Source organism: Phalangium opilio, unplaced genomic scaffold, assembly GCF_054372755.1.
Source record: "Phalangium opilio isolate 3A_F unplaced genomic scaffold, DU_Popi_V2 ptg000209l_1, whole genome shotgun sequence".
In the NCBI taxonomy this organism is placed as follows: domain Eukaryota; kingdom Metazoa; phylum Arthropoda; class Arachnida; order Opiliones; family Phalangiidae; genus Phalangium; species Phalangium opilio.
The window spans coordinates 134,379-147,699 of NW_028324217.1; the positions used below are offsets into that span (position 1 = coordinate 134,379).

The window sequence follows — 13,321 nt, forward strand, 5'->3', positions numbered from 1 at the left end:
GAGTTGCATGGATCGTTCGTTGTTGGCTCGAGTTTTCAAAGTCGAGTCTTTTTTTGTTTTGTTGGTCAGACCGTGAGCGGCGTTAGCGCCTCTTTTTCAACTAATTGGGCTCGGGAAAACTGCTGGGCTTAAAAATAATTCCCCTCTCGCCCCGCCCCCCCCCCTTGACTGGGAAAAAGTTTACGCAAATAAAAGAGGCCGTTACGGGAAATGGGATAAATTAGAATTAAAAAGGCGGGGAACCGAATTGAGATGGGATGACTTAAGCCCCTTTTTCTAAATTGCTCCTCTAATTCGACCAAGACTTAAAACTAAAATAAACTTTGCCAAATTCCAATTGTGGATCGAAAGAACTACGTATTTTTTATCTAAACTATTTTTTGTTATTTTAAGAATTTATTTATCGGAAACTAATTTAAACTTTGTGGAATTGGAATTTGTTTTTGGAAATATTTACGGGTCATACGGGGAAACCCCCGTATTTCTCGACGCCTGACCTCTGAATTTATAGTTAAATTATCGTATAAACAACGTTTTTAGATGTACTTGTAAAAAGGTGCGGCTGTTTTTAAATTGACTCTGTAAATCCCAAACGCTTCAAAATATAATCGAAACTCAACAATTCAGGGCCGTCATGTTGGAAGTTTTCTCGAGCTCGCATTTTCCGCCTTTGGTGGCGCTCCCCACGTGATTACCGACGCATTGGGCGCTAGCTGTTGTGCAGCCATAAATACGAAACGAGGTGCCTTTTATCGAAAACTACGCGAAAAACATACGTAGAATGATTTCGCTATTCCCCAAATAGAAAACCTTTTTTAGTTCCAACCCGCAAAATAGATACGACCCTAAGAAACTAATAGCACGCGCCACCCTGTCTCTGGAAGCGCCATTAATCTAATTAAATCATTTAAACCAACTATAGTCGGGAATCAAGATGCCGGGCTAGTTCGTAACGGGCGGTGTAACGGTCTCGTTTGATCGTCAATGAACTGCCGCTCGAGTGACTAGTCTTGACCGGTCTTGTTTTACATTAGACTTGTAAAAAAGCGCGAGATTTCGAAATACACTTTCCCCCACTCAACAATAACATCGCAATTTCTGGCCTCCGCTATTTTTTATTGAAACGTGTTCAAAGTGTTGAGGGGGGGGTTCAAGAATGGTCGCGTCGTCTTGAGTACGACCTCAAAAAACCCGAAATATTAATACTAGGTACGAACTGTAATCCTGAAAAGGACCTCCTTTGCTCGGTCTTTACAAAGCTTCGAATGCTCGGAAACATTCGCCACAACTCTCCTTAGTTCCGACTGGTTATTTGGGCGTATTCGGTGGACTATAATGACGAATCGTTTATGCTGGAAACGTTTCGCTTTTATTTGAAAAGCCACAAACGTTTCGACACTTTGCAAGCAACGCTTAACGGAATGCATCTTCCAAAGGCCGCTTTTCCTATAATTGCGCTTCCAAAGTTTTCCAACCAAACAAGCTGTTAATTCAAAGTTTCTCAGTCCAGTGTAAATAGGGGTCCCAGGTTTTCCATAGTTTCGTACTGAATAGGCTTATAACTTGTGGGAGTTATAAGCTTATGAGGCGAGTACGCCTTATCAAGATACGTGTTTTGAGATAAGGGATGTTTTTGGCGGTTTTCTGGAACACTAACGATCTTCTAAGGCTGAGAAAGAGAAAACCCTCGCGTGTTCTTTTTCGTTTGTTTATCTGTAGAAACGTATTTGAAGGTGATTTATTCGTGGTCTTAGCCGGGCTTATTCTCCGATGATAGATTGTCCAAACGCAAAGAGCCCCCCCCCTTTCTGTTTTTCCTCAGAATTACGTGGTATTTGGAAAGCCATTCGAGTATTTTTATCTCCTTGTTAATTCATTTGCTCCCGCATTAATTATTTTTTTAAATATTACGTATTTATTTAGTACCCTTACGTTCATTATATAAGTTTTCCTAATTAAAATTTATTTTTGCGAAAATGCAGATGCAGTTTGGGGAAGCCAACTTATAGGGGTTTTCATCTCTATGTATTTTCCCATAGCCCCTGTAGAAATGTTTCACCCGCAATACACCCGTGTGTTCGGGGTGAAGCTACCCACCAGGGTAATGTTATTCCTATGGGGATCGAATATTGATTTTATAATTCATCGTAACTTTGTTAATGATTTTCTTACTGGTTAATTAAAAGAGGATTAAGTGGAATTGTTTCAACTGAAAGAAACAAACTTAATTATTTATTAAATTTAAAATATTGACAAAATTCTCGAGAGAGAGAGAGTCAGTGAATAATTGATAAATTCTTTGATCTGAAATTCTGTTTCGCTCCGTTTCTAAGATAACGGAAGTGAACCGTTTCTTTTTGATGTAATTTACAATCTGAACTTATTTATAGAATATTCGTATAGTTCCTATTTGTGCTCTAAGAAAATTGTGTTAGATCGGAAGTAAAATTGAATCGAGGGGCTAAACACTACTACGGATATTACGTCTCCCCCCCCCGTTTCCTCTTCTAGTGCAAAAAGAGAGTATAGTGAGAGTGAGGAGCTCCTCGGTCGGAAATGCCTCGATTCTATTTTGCCATTTTCTTATTTGCTGATCAGCTCGTCAGGAAAATGAGTTTGTTTTTTCTCCGCGTGCTTGTTTGCGATTGGTTCCTTTGGGAGAGGCGACAACAAATTCTATTACTGCCGAGAATAACGTAATAAGAATTCGTATTTAAACTAATTCACTGGAGATTAGATTTTTATTTAAGACGTTTCCGCCGCTATTTAATTAGAAATTCAAAATTGCCCGTTTCATAATTACCTCGTAAATTCGTAATTAGTAAGAGATTAATTAAGTTTCTACGGAGATATTCGCCAATTAAAATTAATTCTAATCCGGGTATTTAAATATTTGTTCATTAGTGTTAAATTTAACCTTACGGATCAATGAATTTAATAACGTTAACCTAGTTTGACAATAATTAAGACGGTGCCATAAATCGTCAACCCTAATCGGAAACTCTAGCTTATTAAACTGAAGTTTTTAAAGTTCAATCTGGCCATCCTATTTGACTATATATACCCTTGACTATACCTGTATTGACGTCTCTGATAACTTCAATTGCTAATCGACTTCTACGGGCAAAACGTGGTCTCGTAACCTTCTCCGCGCAACCCAAACATATTCTTAATTATATCTCGGTAATCAACTCGAAAGTGCGGTGGAGCCGAAGTGGGGCCGAGTTATAATTACGCCATTCTCTTTTACGTCTTACTCTCGAATCAACCTAAGATTGTTATTAAACGCGGCGTGCCACCGTGTCGAGCTCGGCCTATTACTTCGGTCTCGGGTTGAGTTGAGACGCGCGCGAGATGGCGCGTTTTTGGACAATAAAAGGCGCCAAATTAGATTTGCACGTGCAGTAAAACGCCATCCAAGATATGGGTGAAAGCGCGCGCGCGCTCTCTCATTGGATAAAGGCCAGCGCGCGCCAACCCCCTTCGCGTTTATGACGTAGCCGCCAGGCACGCTGGTTAACGAGGCGAGTTTGGCGACGTATATGAGTATTGAAGGAGAAATTGATGCCGCACGATGCCATTAAACAAAACCCCTCTTACCTATATTTACGCTTTTTAATTCAAATCTAATTATTTCGAAGAATAATTGGTGTAGAAGCGATTAATTAGCCTCGTTGGATAGAGAACAATTTGGGCCGTCAGACCCTGGAAGGGATTTTTCTCTAAGTGTATTTATTCTAGGGTTGCGCGCTTGCAAAGGCCCGGGTGGTACCTAGGACCGTTTCTCTGTTTTGGGTTTTACGCGTACATCTCATCCGCGCACTTCCGCTTGGGAGTTTTCTTTTTGATTGAAAAGCGATAAAAGCGTCTCTACCTAAAAATAATTGCCATTTGGCACGCGACGGTTATTTAGTGGAAATAACCATTTTCTAGATACTTATGTCGAAGCTTAAGTTCTCGTCGTAAAAACACGCGTCCCATCTCTTTATATAATGTACTTGAAATAAACCTTGCAACAAATATTAACGTTTTTCCCTTCCCCCTCCCCTCCCCTCCCCCCGGCCCGCGCGCTCCAGCGAAATTTGTTTTTAACGACGAAAAGGAAGGGCTGCACTCTTAAACATCATGATCTAAAAGATATCCTCGAGAACCTCAAGGGCCCTTCACACAAATAATCCTAGGATTAACATCCGTTTATTTACAAGAAACTTTGGAGGCTCGTAGTTCTTGTTCTACTTGAGATACGGGGATGTCCTTTGAGTATGTTATAGTCCAATTTGTCCCCCATCCAACCATACTATAAACTTAGGGCTACGACAAACAGGGGCCGAGTAATTAAGCAAAACGTAAACAAACAACCCCTCCATAGGAATAGCATTAGACTAAACTTTGCAGGCTCGTAACTCTGTTTCTACTAGAGATACGGGGATGTCCTTCGAGTATGTTATAGTCCAATTTGTCCCCCATCTAACCATACTAAAAACTTAGGGCTACGACAAACAGGGGCCGAGATATTAAGCAAAATGTTCGTCAACATTGGTATCGTCTCACTTATTGTTATTATATTACTTATGATTTTTACACTAAACTTTGGAGGCTCATAACTCTCGTTCTATTAGAGATACGGGGATCTCCTTTGGATATGTTATAGTCCTCTTTGCTCCCCATACAAGGATACTTTAAACTTGAGGCTACCTCAATATCGTCGTCAACTTATTTTTTGTCTCACTTATTGTTATTATGTTACTTTTGATTTTTGAAAATAAACTTTGCAGGCTCGTAACTCACGTTCTACTAGAGATACGGGGATGTCCTTTGAGTATGTTATAGTAAAATTTGTCCCCCATCCAACCATACTAAAGACTTAGTGCTAGTACAAACAGGGGCCGAGTAATTAAACAAAACGTAAACAAACAACCCCTCCATAGGAATAATTAGCCCCCCATCCAACCATACTAAACACTTTTGGACGGGTTACGACATTCTGGGCAAGGGTAATTCAGCAAAATATTCATAAGCAAGGGATTATGACGGGCATGCGCTCTATCGAAATCTTCGTTATTTTATTATTGGACACATTGTGTTTGGTTCTTGGCGAAGGCGTCTTTGTAACGAGCGTAGAAAACGCGTTATTTTTAAAAGATTAGGGTTGTTTTTTACGAGTTGCGAGGAAAGCGCTAGATAGGTTTATCGCTATCTCGAATTTGAGGTTATACAAACTCCGAAATAATAGCTCCGTGGACATAAATTATGTAAAAACGACCCCCCCTGTCCCCCCCGCTTCTTCCTACGTCTTAAAACTGCCCGCGCGAGTGTGCTGGGAAAACTTTGCAGAAACGTCAAGTTTACCGGATACTAAATCTCCTTAGTAAACCGGTTATGTTCGGGCTAAATCCTATCCAAGTTGAGCCGTCGCCGACTAGCCAAGAAAGTTGTGTTTTTTTCGTTGGGTCAATGATGGATTAGCCATTTAGTATCTCATTAAGGGGAGCTTCGCTAATGTACTCGTATCTGCGGCCTTTTATACCGGAAATGGACAAGATTGAAAAGCGGAAATGCCCTCTTTAGTTTTTGCTCCCCCATCCCCCAAACGACCAATCATCGTCAAGGTAATGAGACGGATAAAATTGCAGAAAGAAAACGGCTCCTTTAAGAAATAATATAGCATATACGACTTCGGCCAGAGGGGGTCAGAGTGCGTGGTGCTGCCTCGATCTCCGGAATGACGTCGTAAATAAGCCTCGATGCAACGAGATCTTAGTTATTAACCAAAAGGGAAAAACTATTTTGAACTATTTTGAAATGACCCGAGGAAGATGGAGCTTCCATCGGTTCAACCTCCCTTAAGTTCCTTCCTATTTGTGAACTGAACTTACTGAAGGCGGGTGGCGCTATGTAAGCCTCCCTTCCCCCTCAAAAGAACAGTATAATAAACAAAAACAAATAGTTTTATCGCGTTTTAAGACATTATCTAAATGACGTGTAGAAACAGCGCCACGCTTTAAGTCCATTATAGAATGAAAGTGTTAAGCCTTTGCGAGACTTAAAAATAAAAAAAATAGATTTCAGAGTCGATAAAAACCGAAATGGAGAAAAGAAACCTTGCGCTGTTGATATTGAAACTACTTCTCGCGTTAACATTAATCTTTTGATAGTTGGGGTTCTCGACTCTGTCCGTATTAACTCTGTCTTCACCTAATATTAACCAAAACAAATATAGAAGTTCTTTTGGAAAGAAAGTCCTTTTGGCACATTTACTAGGAGAAATAAAATAGCTTGCGCTCGCCGAAAGAGCACTTTTCAAACCAATGCTTATTTTTTTTTTCCTTTTCCTTTTCTAAACTTATATATTTATTAAATTAGGTCAAAGTTCAGCGTACCCTAAACAGATTTATTTAATGCTAAGGTAGAAGTGGACTGAGAAAAATCTTTCTCTTTCTCTCTCTTTTTAAAATGGTAATGTTCCATTTTAATTCGGGGATCTTTTATTCAAGTTATTCCGTCCTCAATTTCCAGTAAAAACCTTTTTTAAATTCTCCAAAGCGGGCGCGCGGGCTTTTTGGGTCCAGGAGAAATTAGAAATTCTAATTTAAGAGCGTGCATTTCTGGGGATTTTTCCAAACTCAACCCGCCCCCCCAGGCCCCCCGGCTGCATGATTTCTAACAACCATTCCATTTTTCCGATCAATATTTGCTTTTCTTCTTTTTCTGTTCTCTGTCCTTTTGTAACGAATGAATGAACATTGGGACACTCCGGGGCTGTACTTGGCTAATCTACTCACTATACTCGTTAGGGTTTCGAATGTAAGTTACCCATCATAACCTTGGGCGACGACTTGATTTCGGGGTACCAAAAAAAGCAAGGAAGGGGGGGGCAGCTTTTGAAACTGCTTGTATCAGAAAAGAAAACTTGTAAGAAATGATTAATAATATTTGAAATGAGCCCGATGGGTTCGAGGCCGAAAGAAATTTCATGGAGTTTTCTTTTGGAAAATAAGTAGGCGACACCCTTTTTGGAAACGTTATACAAGTAACCTTGGGCAACTATGATGAATAAAAAGAGAAAATGAAGGCTTGGCCGGCTCGAGTTATTTGTTAGGTATCGGAGAGAGAGAGAGACTTCATCTTGATCAGGTTATAGACAATTTTTTCGCTACCGTTCGAGAACACCCACTCTACCGGGGGGGGGGGTTCGAGGGCTCGGACAAGGCCTCGATTTCCTATTGAAAATGGCCTTTTAATCGTGATGAAAGTGTCCAAGCTCTCGAGAGGCGCGGGAAGGAACGCGTCTCTTAGTGGTAATGAGGAGAAGGCTTTTTCCAAGGATGATTGATGGCGCCTTTGGGTGGGCCTTCCCCCCCCCCCCACCGCTAGCTTCTTCTCCTGTCGCCTACCGTATGAATAATTTAGGTTTTTTAGACCCAATATTTTTAGACATTTTACCAATATTCCATAATGTACCTTAGAGGAATCTCTCGTTGGCCAGATTCAATTTGCCTCTTCGGTTATCCTATCAATACATTTTCGAAATATATTTACTAACGCCATGGTCTATTCTGTGTAGATCATCTTCAAGTTGTTGATTCACGCGTTAATTACGGTTTTTAATCCTAATTAATTATTCTAAACCTAAATTAATGTTTTGTCCATCTAGTACGAACGCAAAACCCAACGCCAATTGTTACAAACTTTTCTTTAATTCGAGAAGGTACTAAGTTCGTTAATATTAAAGGCCACGAGATACTTGGTTCTTCTGAGTAGAAATCGAAAGTACATAGAGACGCGAGTCCAATCGATCCTCAGGTTGATTGGACAGAAAATAGGGTTTTGGGAAGAAGAGATCCTATCAAACGAAATATCATTCCGGGTGGTTTTCTTTTTTCTTTCTTGACCGCTTCGCAGTTACCTCTCGGGAGAAGAAGAAATGTCCATCTGTACGTCACGCCATCGGACCTCCGCTATGCCACGGCCAACTTCGCCAGCCCAGGCCTAATTCGCTTGTCTCAATCTCAATCTCACCATAAGTTCATAAGTGATATGTTTCATCCATAAGTTTGTTAATCTCTGGTAACTTAGAAACTGGAGCTTGTAATTTTGAAGTGATTGAAGTAGGGAGGTCATAGATTCAGGGTAAAGCGACATACGCCTGGTGTCAAATTTGGGTAACTTAGTAAGTTCAGACTAAATAATACCTAGATGGAACTTGGTCCTATAGTTGCAAAATTAATTAACCACCTGCACCGAGTGTAACTGTGTAGGACTTCAATTGACTCGCTTAATTCCGTCGTTCTCCTTCTCGAACTAGTTATCTCGAGTACTGTAAGTCCATCTCAGTAGCATGACGAAGCGTCATACTTATGGAAGGAACATATCAAGTCTTATAAGCTTATGATATCTGCCGAAGGATGGAGTTGGGCTTCTCTCTCTCTTAGGAAATATCTGGGATTGTGGGTCAATAACAATCTGTCTACTGTATTACAAAGATAATTTAATCTATGGTGGTAAACATAATATAAAATTTATTGTTCTCACGATCTTGTTCCCTAATAATAAACCGGAGATGGCTTAAGACAGGGTTACCACTCTGCCTGGAAAACCCGGACAGGTCAGGGAATTTGGCCATTGGTTGTCTAATTTCTAATTTTGATACCGCGAAGTAACCGGAGTTAGGCTTAGCGCCTTTTATTATTTGGAAATATTTAGCGCGAAAGCTGAATCCGAAATGATTTGGGAAGGGAATGGACGCCCACGCGTTACGTTAAAAATATAGTTAAGGTTTTGTATGGCGAAAAATAACCCCTAAGTTATTAATATATTGAATATAAGGAGATGGCCGGGGAGCTCGAATATAAAAGCTTGGCTTCGCTAATCAAATTTGTCTTGTCAGCTTCAAACTCCCACGCGAGTTTCTTTGAAAATAGCCTTGGAAAACGACGTCGGCGCAGAATTGGGATAGGGACGCGTGCACCGCACCGCACCGCTATAATAAGCGCGTCCGAAATAGATTAACCCCGGAATTATATGGCCAAAGCCGCCACCTTGATTATCATTTACTGGCTGGCTTGTAGTTGACTCCGGGGGGGGAGGTTGGGGCGCCGGGGTTAGTTAGTCGTAGCTCAGGCGTGTCGAAGAAAGGTGTTCGAAAGCTACCATTTATTTTGGCTCGTATTAGCGTGGGGGGGGGACCTTGGTGTCCGGAGATAGATTGGTTTTTCGGGGGGGGGGAGGTAAGACGCTCAAAGACTTCCCTGGGAAGCGATGGTCCGAAACTTTGGGAGACTATACCGTCGTGTGTCTCTTGGATACACAATCGAAGGAGACCCATTTCTTTGTCTGGACGCGACACTAATCCTGGTAGGATTGATTCCAGGGCATTAAGTAAACGAACTTCCGGCCCTCTCTTTAGAATGATGGGGGTAGTAGGGCATTCCTTGCGTTAGTTGATCCAAGGCGGCGGTAGGACACGCTTTTATAGATGTCACTGGGGAACGAGGGTTGGTACTTTGTAGGTTTCCGCTCGGCCTGTTGGGGTGGTGGGGTGGAGGGGGTTGTCTTCGTGTCACCCTCGCTTTACGCCCCAACGGTGGCGAGGATTTTCGTTTCTTGACACCTGTCGGCGCTACTTACCGTCGAATCTTCCCATCCCAGTCTTTCCTCTCCTATCCTATCCTCTTCCGCGGCGCCCCCCCCAGACTTTTACATCTAAGCCAAGTTCGGACTTCTTTTTTTCCTTCCCCTTCTTCGTGGACTCTTTGACCGGAAGGAGCCAACCCTAGTTGCTTAAAACTTGGATGAGACTGTAATGGATTGGAATATAGCATACATCTAACACGGGCGGCGGGTACCTCACCTCGGGACAGAAGGGGGGCTGTTTGGGGGTTTTTAGTTCGGTCGTACGACTTGAGAGACACCTACTGTAGAATTTTTTCAAAACTCGTCTGTTTTTTTCACAATATCTTTTTTAAAAGTAAAGTGTTAACGGTTTTAACTTGGATGAGACTGTCTCAGTCTCAGGTTTGAAGAGATATTAACTTAATAACGGTATAAAATATTAATTCAATTTAGTATGTACTAAGAAATTATTGAATTTGATGTAGATGAACATTTAAGTCTGAGTTAGGATTTTTAGTTCAAGGCTTAGAGACAAATTGCCGAACCTACGTCATTTACAAGGTGAAATAATTTCTCAAATTTAAAATTCTTCTCCATGATGGCAGCACTAAACGACGACCGAAATAAAAACGATATTGCGCAATCACGTGTCCCGAGCTTAGGTACCGAACTTTTCCAATCCATTACAGTCTCATCCAAGCTTAAAATCTCTTGTCGCCACCTGACGGACACCAAAAGCAATTATTTCGGCTACGACTCCGCTCCAGTCTTCTTTAAGGCGAAGGCGAGATGGAAGAGCGTATTAATTTGCATCTGGCTGACTTTTTCCAGAGAGTGAGAGAGACATCCTTTTAAAAAATTAAGAAGGAACTGCCAATGTTAATTAGGCTGAGAAGAAAATCATTTTCATTTGGCGTCACTCGTTCAGTATATATGCTCCCTTTTAAAGCCTGCAATGATTATTGACTGAAAGTTCTTTGACTTTGCTAATAATTAGCCAATGAAAGGGAAGATAAAACATAAGCGGACGATCTTTGGCCTTTAACCCCCCGAATAATTTATCAAATTACTTTAAAAAATCTTAAAGAATCATTAATTTTGGAAATTTTTAATCTTAGTTGATTAAGTTAACAAAAGTCTTTAGTCTTTTTATTTTTACTCTTTTGGGAATGCTTTATCCATACACTTCTGCAAAAGAAAAATTAACGAATGAAGAAGTTTTGATTAGACTTAATTGTCACGTGTTAATTAACCTCTATGGATTTCCTGCTGTTGGCCATGGCTTCTTTGCCGTCCGAGTCCGTTTCGTTTCTAATCATATTTACGATGCATTCGAAAAAGTTGTAATGAATCTAGACGGAAGAAGGGAAAAGACCCGCTTAAATTAATTTAATTAATTTAGTTATAATTCAAGTGACTTTGCCTGCCTTACCGTGTCTCCCAAATGCGAGCAAATCAAATCGACGTCAGTCTTCTCCGATTCCACCAAATCGTTGCATATTCCAATAACTTGAAATCCCTGAAATCGAAATATCTCTCCCTCTTATTTAGTTGTTTATTAGAAGTAAATAACTCCGAAGTTCTCCCTCCCTCTCTCTCACCCTGTAGTGTAAATTTTTCCTTTCTTCTTTGAAACATTCGTTATATTCTTTCTTGTTCATGCTATGACGACTTCCTGTTTCCAGCGAAGATGAAAAGAAATCGTATTTCCAAATTTTAGGTAAATAAAGAAAAACTTGACAAAAGTTTAGGATTCGAGAGTCGAGTCAATACGATAGGAAATTAAATATTTTTGTCAAAACAATAATGGATTCGCATCTTCAATGCGGCCGCTCGCTATTTAACGAGCTGAGTACACGGAAACGAGCCAACACAATTAATCGAATCTTTAATGAAAGAATTAAGCCGCGTTTACACGAGACACTTTGGAACCGTTTTCAACCGTTTTGGAAAGGCCTAACACTTTTTAAAAAATAATATTTGCGTTTTCTCGTGAAAGATCTCTGGTTTTATCAACTTAATATTCTTTTTTGTACATTCCAAAACGGTTTAAAACGGTTTCAAAGTGTCTCGTGTAAACGCGGCTTTAGTCTCTGACGCTGCTGCCCCCATCGCCCGTTTTTCCTCACAGACCTTTGCGCGATTTTTTTTGGGACAAAGAGTTTTTCAGATACGATTTCAAAACCACAGTGTTTATGCAGTCAAATTTTTACTTTTTGCTTCGCGGAATCACAAACCCGTGTAATATTGCCATATTTTACATCGGACTACGCTTTCAAAACCTAACCGAGTCTAATTACCCTTAACTATTATCTCGAGAAGCGAATACTCTTATCCTCTCTGTCATAAGTTCATAAGTGATATGTTCCATTCATACGTTTGTCACTGGTAACTTAGAAACTGGAGCTTGTCACGAAGTGAGTGGGGGTAGGTCATAGATTCAGGATAAAGCGACGCCTGTTGAGCGAGGCGCTGTCAAAAGCTTAGTAAGTTCAGAGTTCAGACTAAATAGAACCTAAATGGAACTCGGTCCTGCAATATTAATTAACCAGCACCGGGTGTAGGACTACAATTGACTCGCTTCCGTCGTTCTCCCTCGAACTAGTTATCTCGAGTACGAGCTTGAATAAATAGTGTCATACTTATGGGGAACATATCACTTGTGAAAGTCTTATGTCTCTGTTGTAACTGGTAATTTATTGAGAAATGACTTACTGCAATGTTCGGTAATCAAGCTGATGTAGTCGAGAACCATGGCGACGGGCGGCGAGGTTTTTGACAGTTCTCCGTGGGTGAGAAAAACCATGACGCAAGCGGTGGCTAGAAGCGTCAAGGAGCTCTTGATCATCGTGCCCATGATCGATTCTGAATGACCACTAATTTGAAGCGCGAATAACTTAACTTTCAGGCTGACACCGCCTCCCTTATTATATAGTAAGCGAGTCCGGTACTCGAAAGACCAAACCTGGCCGCTTCGGCTTGTCGTTTCTCGCTTCAGCTGAGTCAATATTTGCCTTTTATTAGCTTTGTTAAATGTTCAACCAGTTAATGGCGTATATTATAGAAACAGATGATCTGATCGGCAGATTTCTTCTTAAAAACTATAGTGAAATTAACATATTCGTGAATTTTTAATTGGTTTACCTACCAACCTTCGGGAAATACTTTTATAATTATTATTATTATATATTTATCAATATTTAATTATTTGCTTTTAATCTCATTATTTGCCTATCTCTTTCAGATAAAAAAGAACGAAAATTTCGAAATTCGTATTTGAATTTCGCCGCCCCGTTTTTCATCCGGATAGTTTGGCAAACCTGTTGTGGAAAGAAAGTTGCGTTTTTAGCGTCGTCTGCTAGAAAATCCGCTCTAGAGACACAACGTGCTTGTAACGTGTACTCGTGAAGTAACGTGACGGTGTTTACGGAATACTTTCACGCTTACCGCTGTTGAAAGAAGTTGAAGCGATTAATTAATAAATTGATTAAAAATGAGCGAAGATAAATCGGAAGAAAGACGTTTATTCGTCGGTGGACTTTCGGATCGGATAACGGATGACGATTTGAAAAAAACTTTCTCGCGTTTTGGTTCGGTTAAAGAAGTGGCGATTAAACGAAAACACGGCGATTCTGGAGCGCTCGAAATGTTCGCTTTCGTTAATTTGGATTGCGTTCAGAATGAATTAAGTAGATGTAAGTTTAATAAT

At 40.5% G+C, this 13,321-nt stretch overlaps 2 protein-coding genes across 4 annotated transcripts in view; one reads left to right on the forward strand and one right to left on the reverse strand.

Annotated features, from left to right (window-relative positions):
• The window catches only part of LOC149618065 (putative RNA-binding protein CG14230), an 80,793-nt gene that overhangs the window by 65,213 nt on the left and 2,259 nt on the right, over positions 1-13,321 (forward strand). For all 3 annotated transcript variants that reach the window (XM_089855510.1, XM_089855512.1, XM_089855511.1), the window contains one exon: positions 12,857-13,307. In XM_089855510.1, the coding sequence (XP_089711636.1) occupies positions 13,106-13,307 (202 nt within the window). In that variant the 5' untranslated portion in view covers positions 12,857-13,105. The remainder of the gene's footprint in view (positions 1-12,856; positions 13,308-13,321) is intronic.
• On the reverse strand, positions 10,742-12,862 carry LOC149618066 (uncharacterized). The gene is made up of 5 exons (XM_089855517.1): positions 12,328-12,862; positions 11,214-11,287; positions 11,045-11,131; positions 10,866-10,964; positions 10,742-10,800 (listed from the first exon to the last, which is right to left on the reverse strand). Exons 1-5 carry the CDS (start codon positions 12,467-12,469, stop codon positions 10,768-10,770), a joined length of 435 nt encoding a protein of 144 aa, XP_089711643.1. The 5' UTR covers positions 12,470-12,862; the 3' UTR covers positions 10,742-10,767.

Excerpts from the sequence above, each read along its gene's own strand:
- LOC149618066 (XM_089855517.1), bottom strand. The coding sequence starts at position 12,469 with ATGGGCACGATGATCAAGAGCTCCTTGACGCTTCTAGCCACCGCTTGC. Across the intron at positions 11,132-11,213 it reads GGAAAAATTTACACTACAGG|GGATTTCAAGTTATTGGAAT; the intron begins GTGAGAGAGAGG and ends TTTCGATTTCAG. Across the intron at positions 10,965-11,044 it reads GCTCGCATTTGGGAGACACG|ATTCATTACAACTTTTTCGA; the intron begins GTAAGGCAGGCA and ends TCTTCCGTCTAG.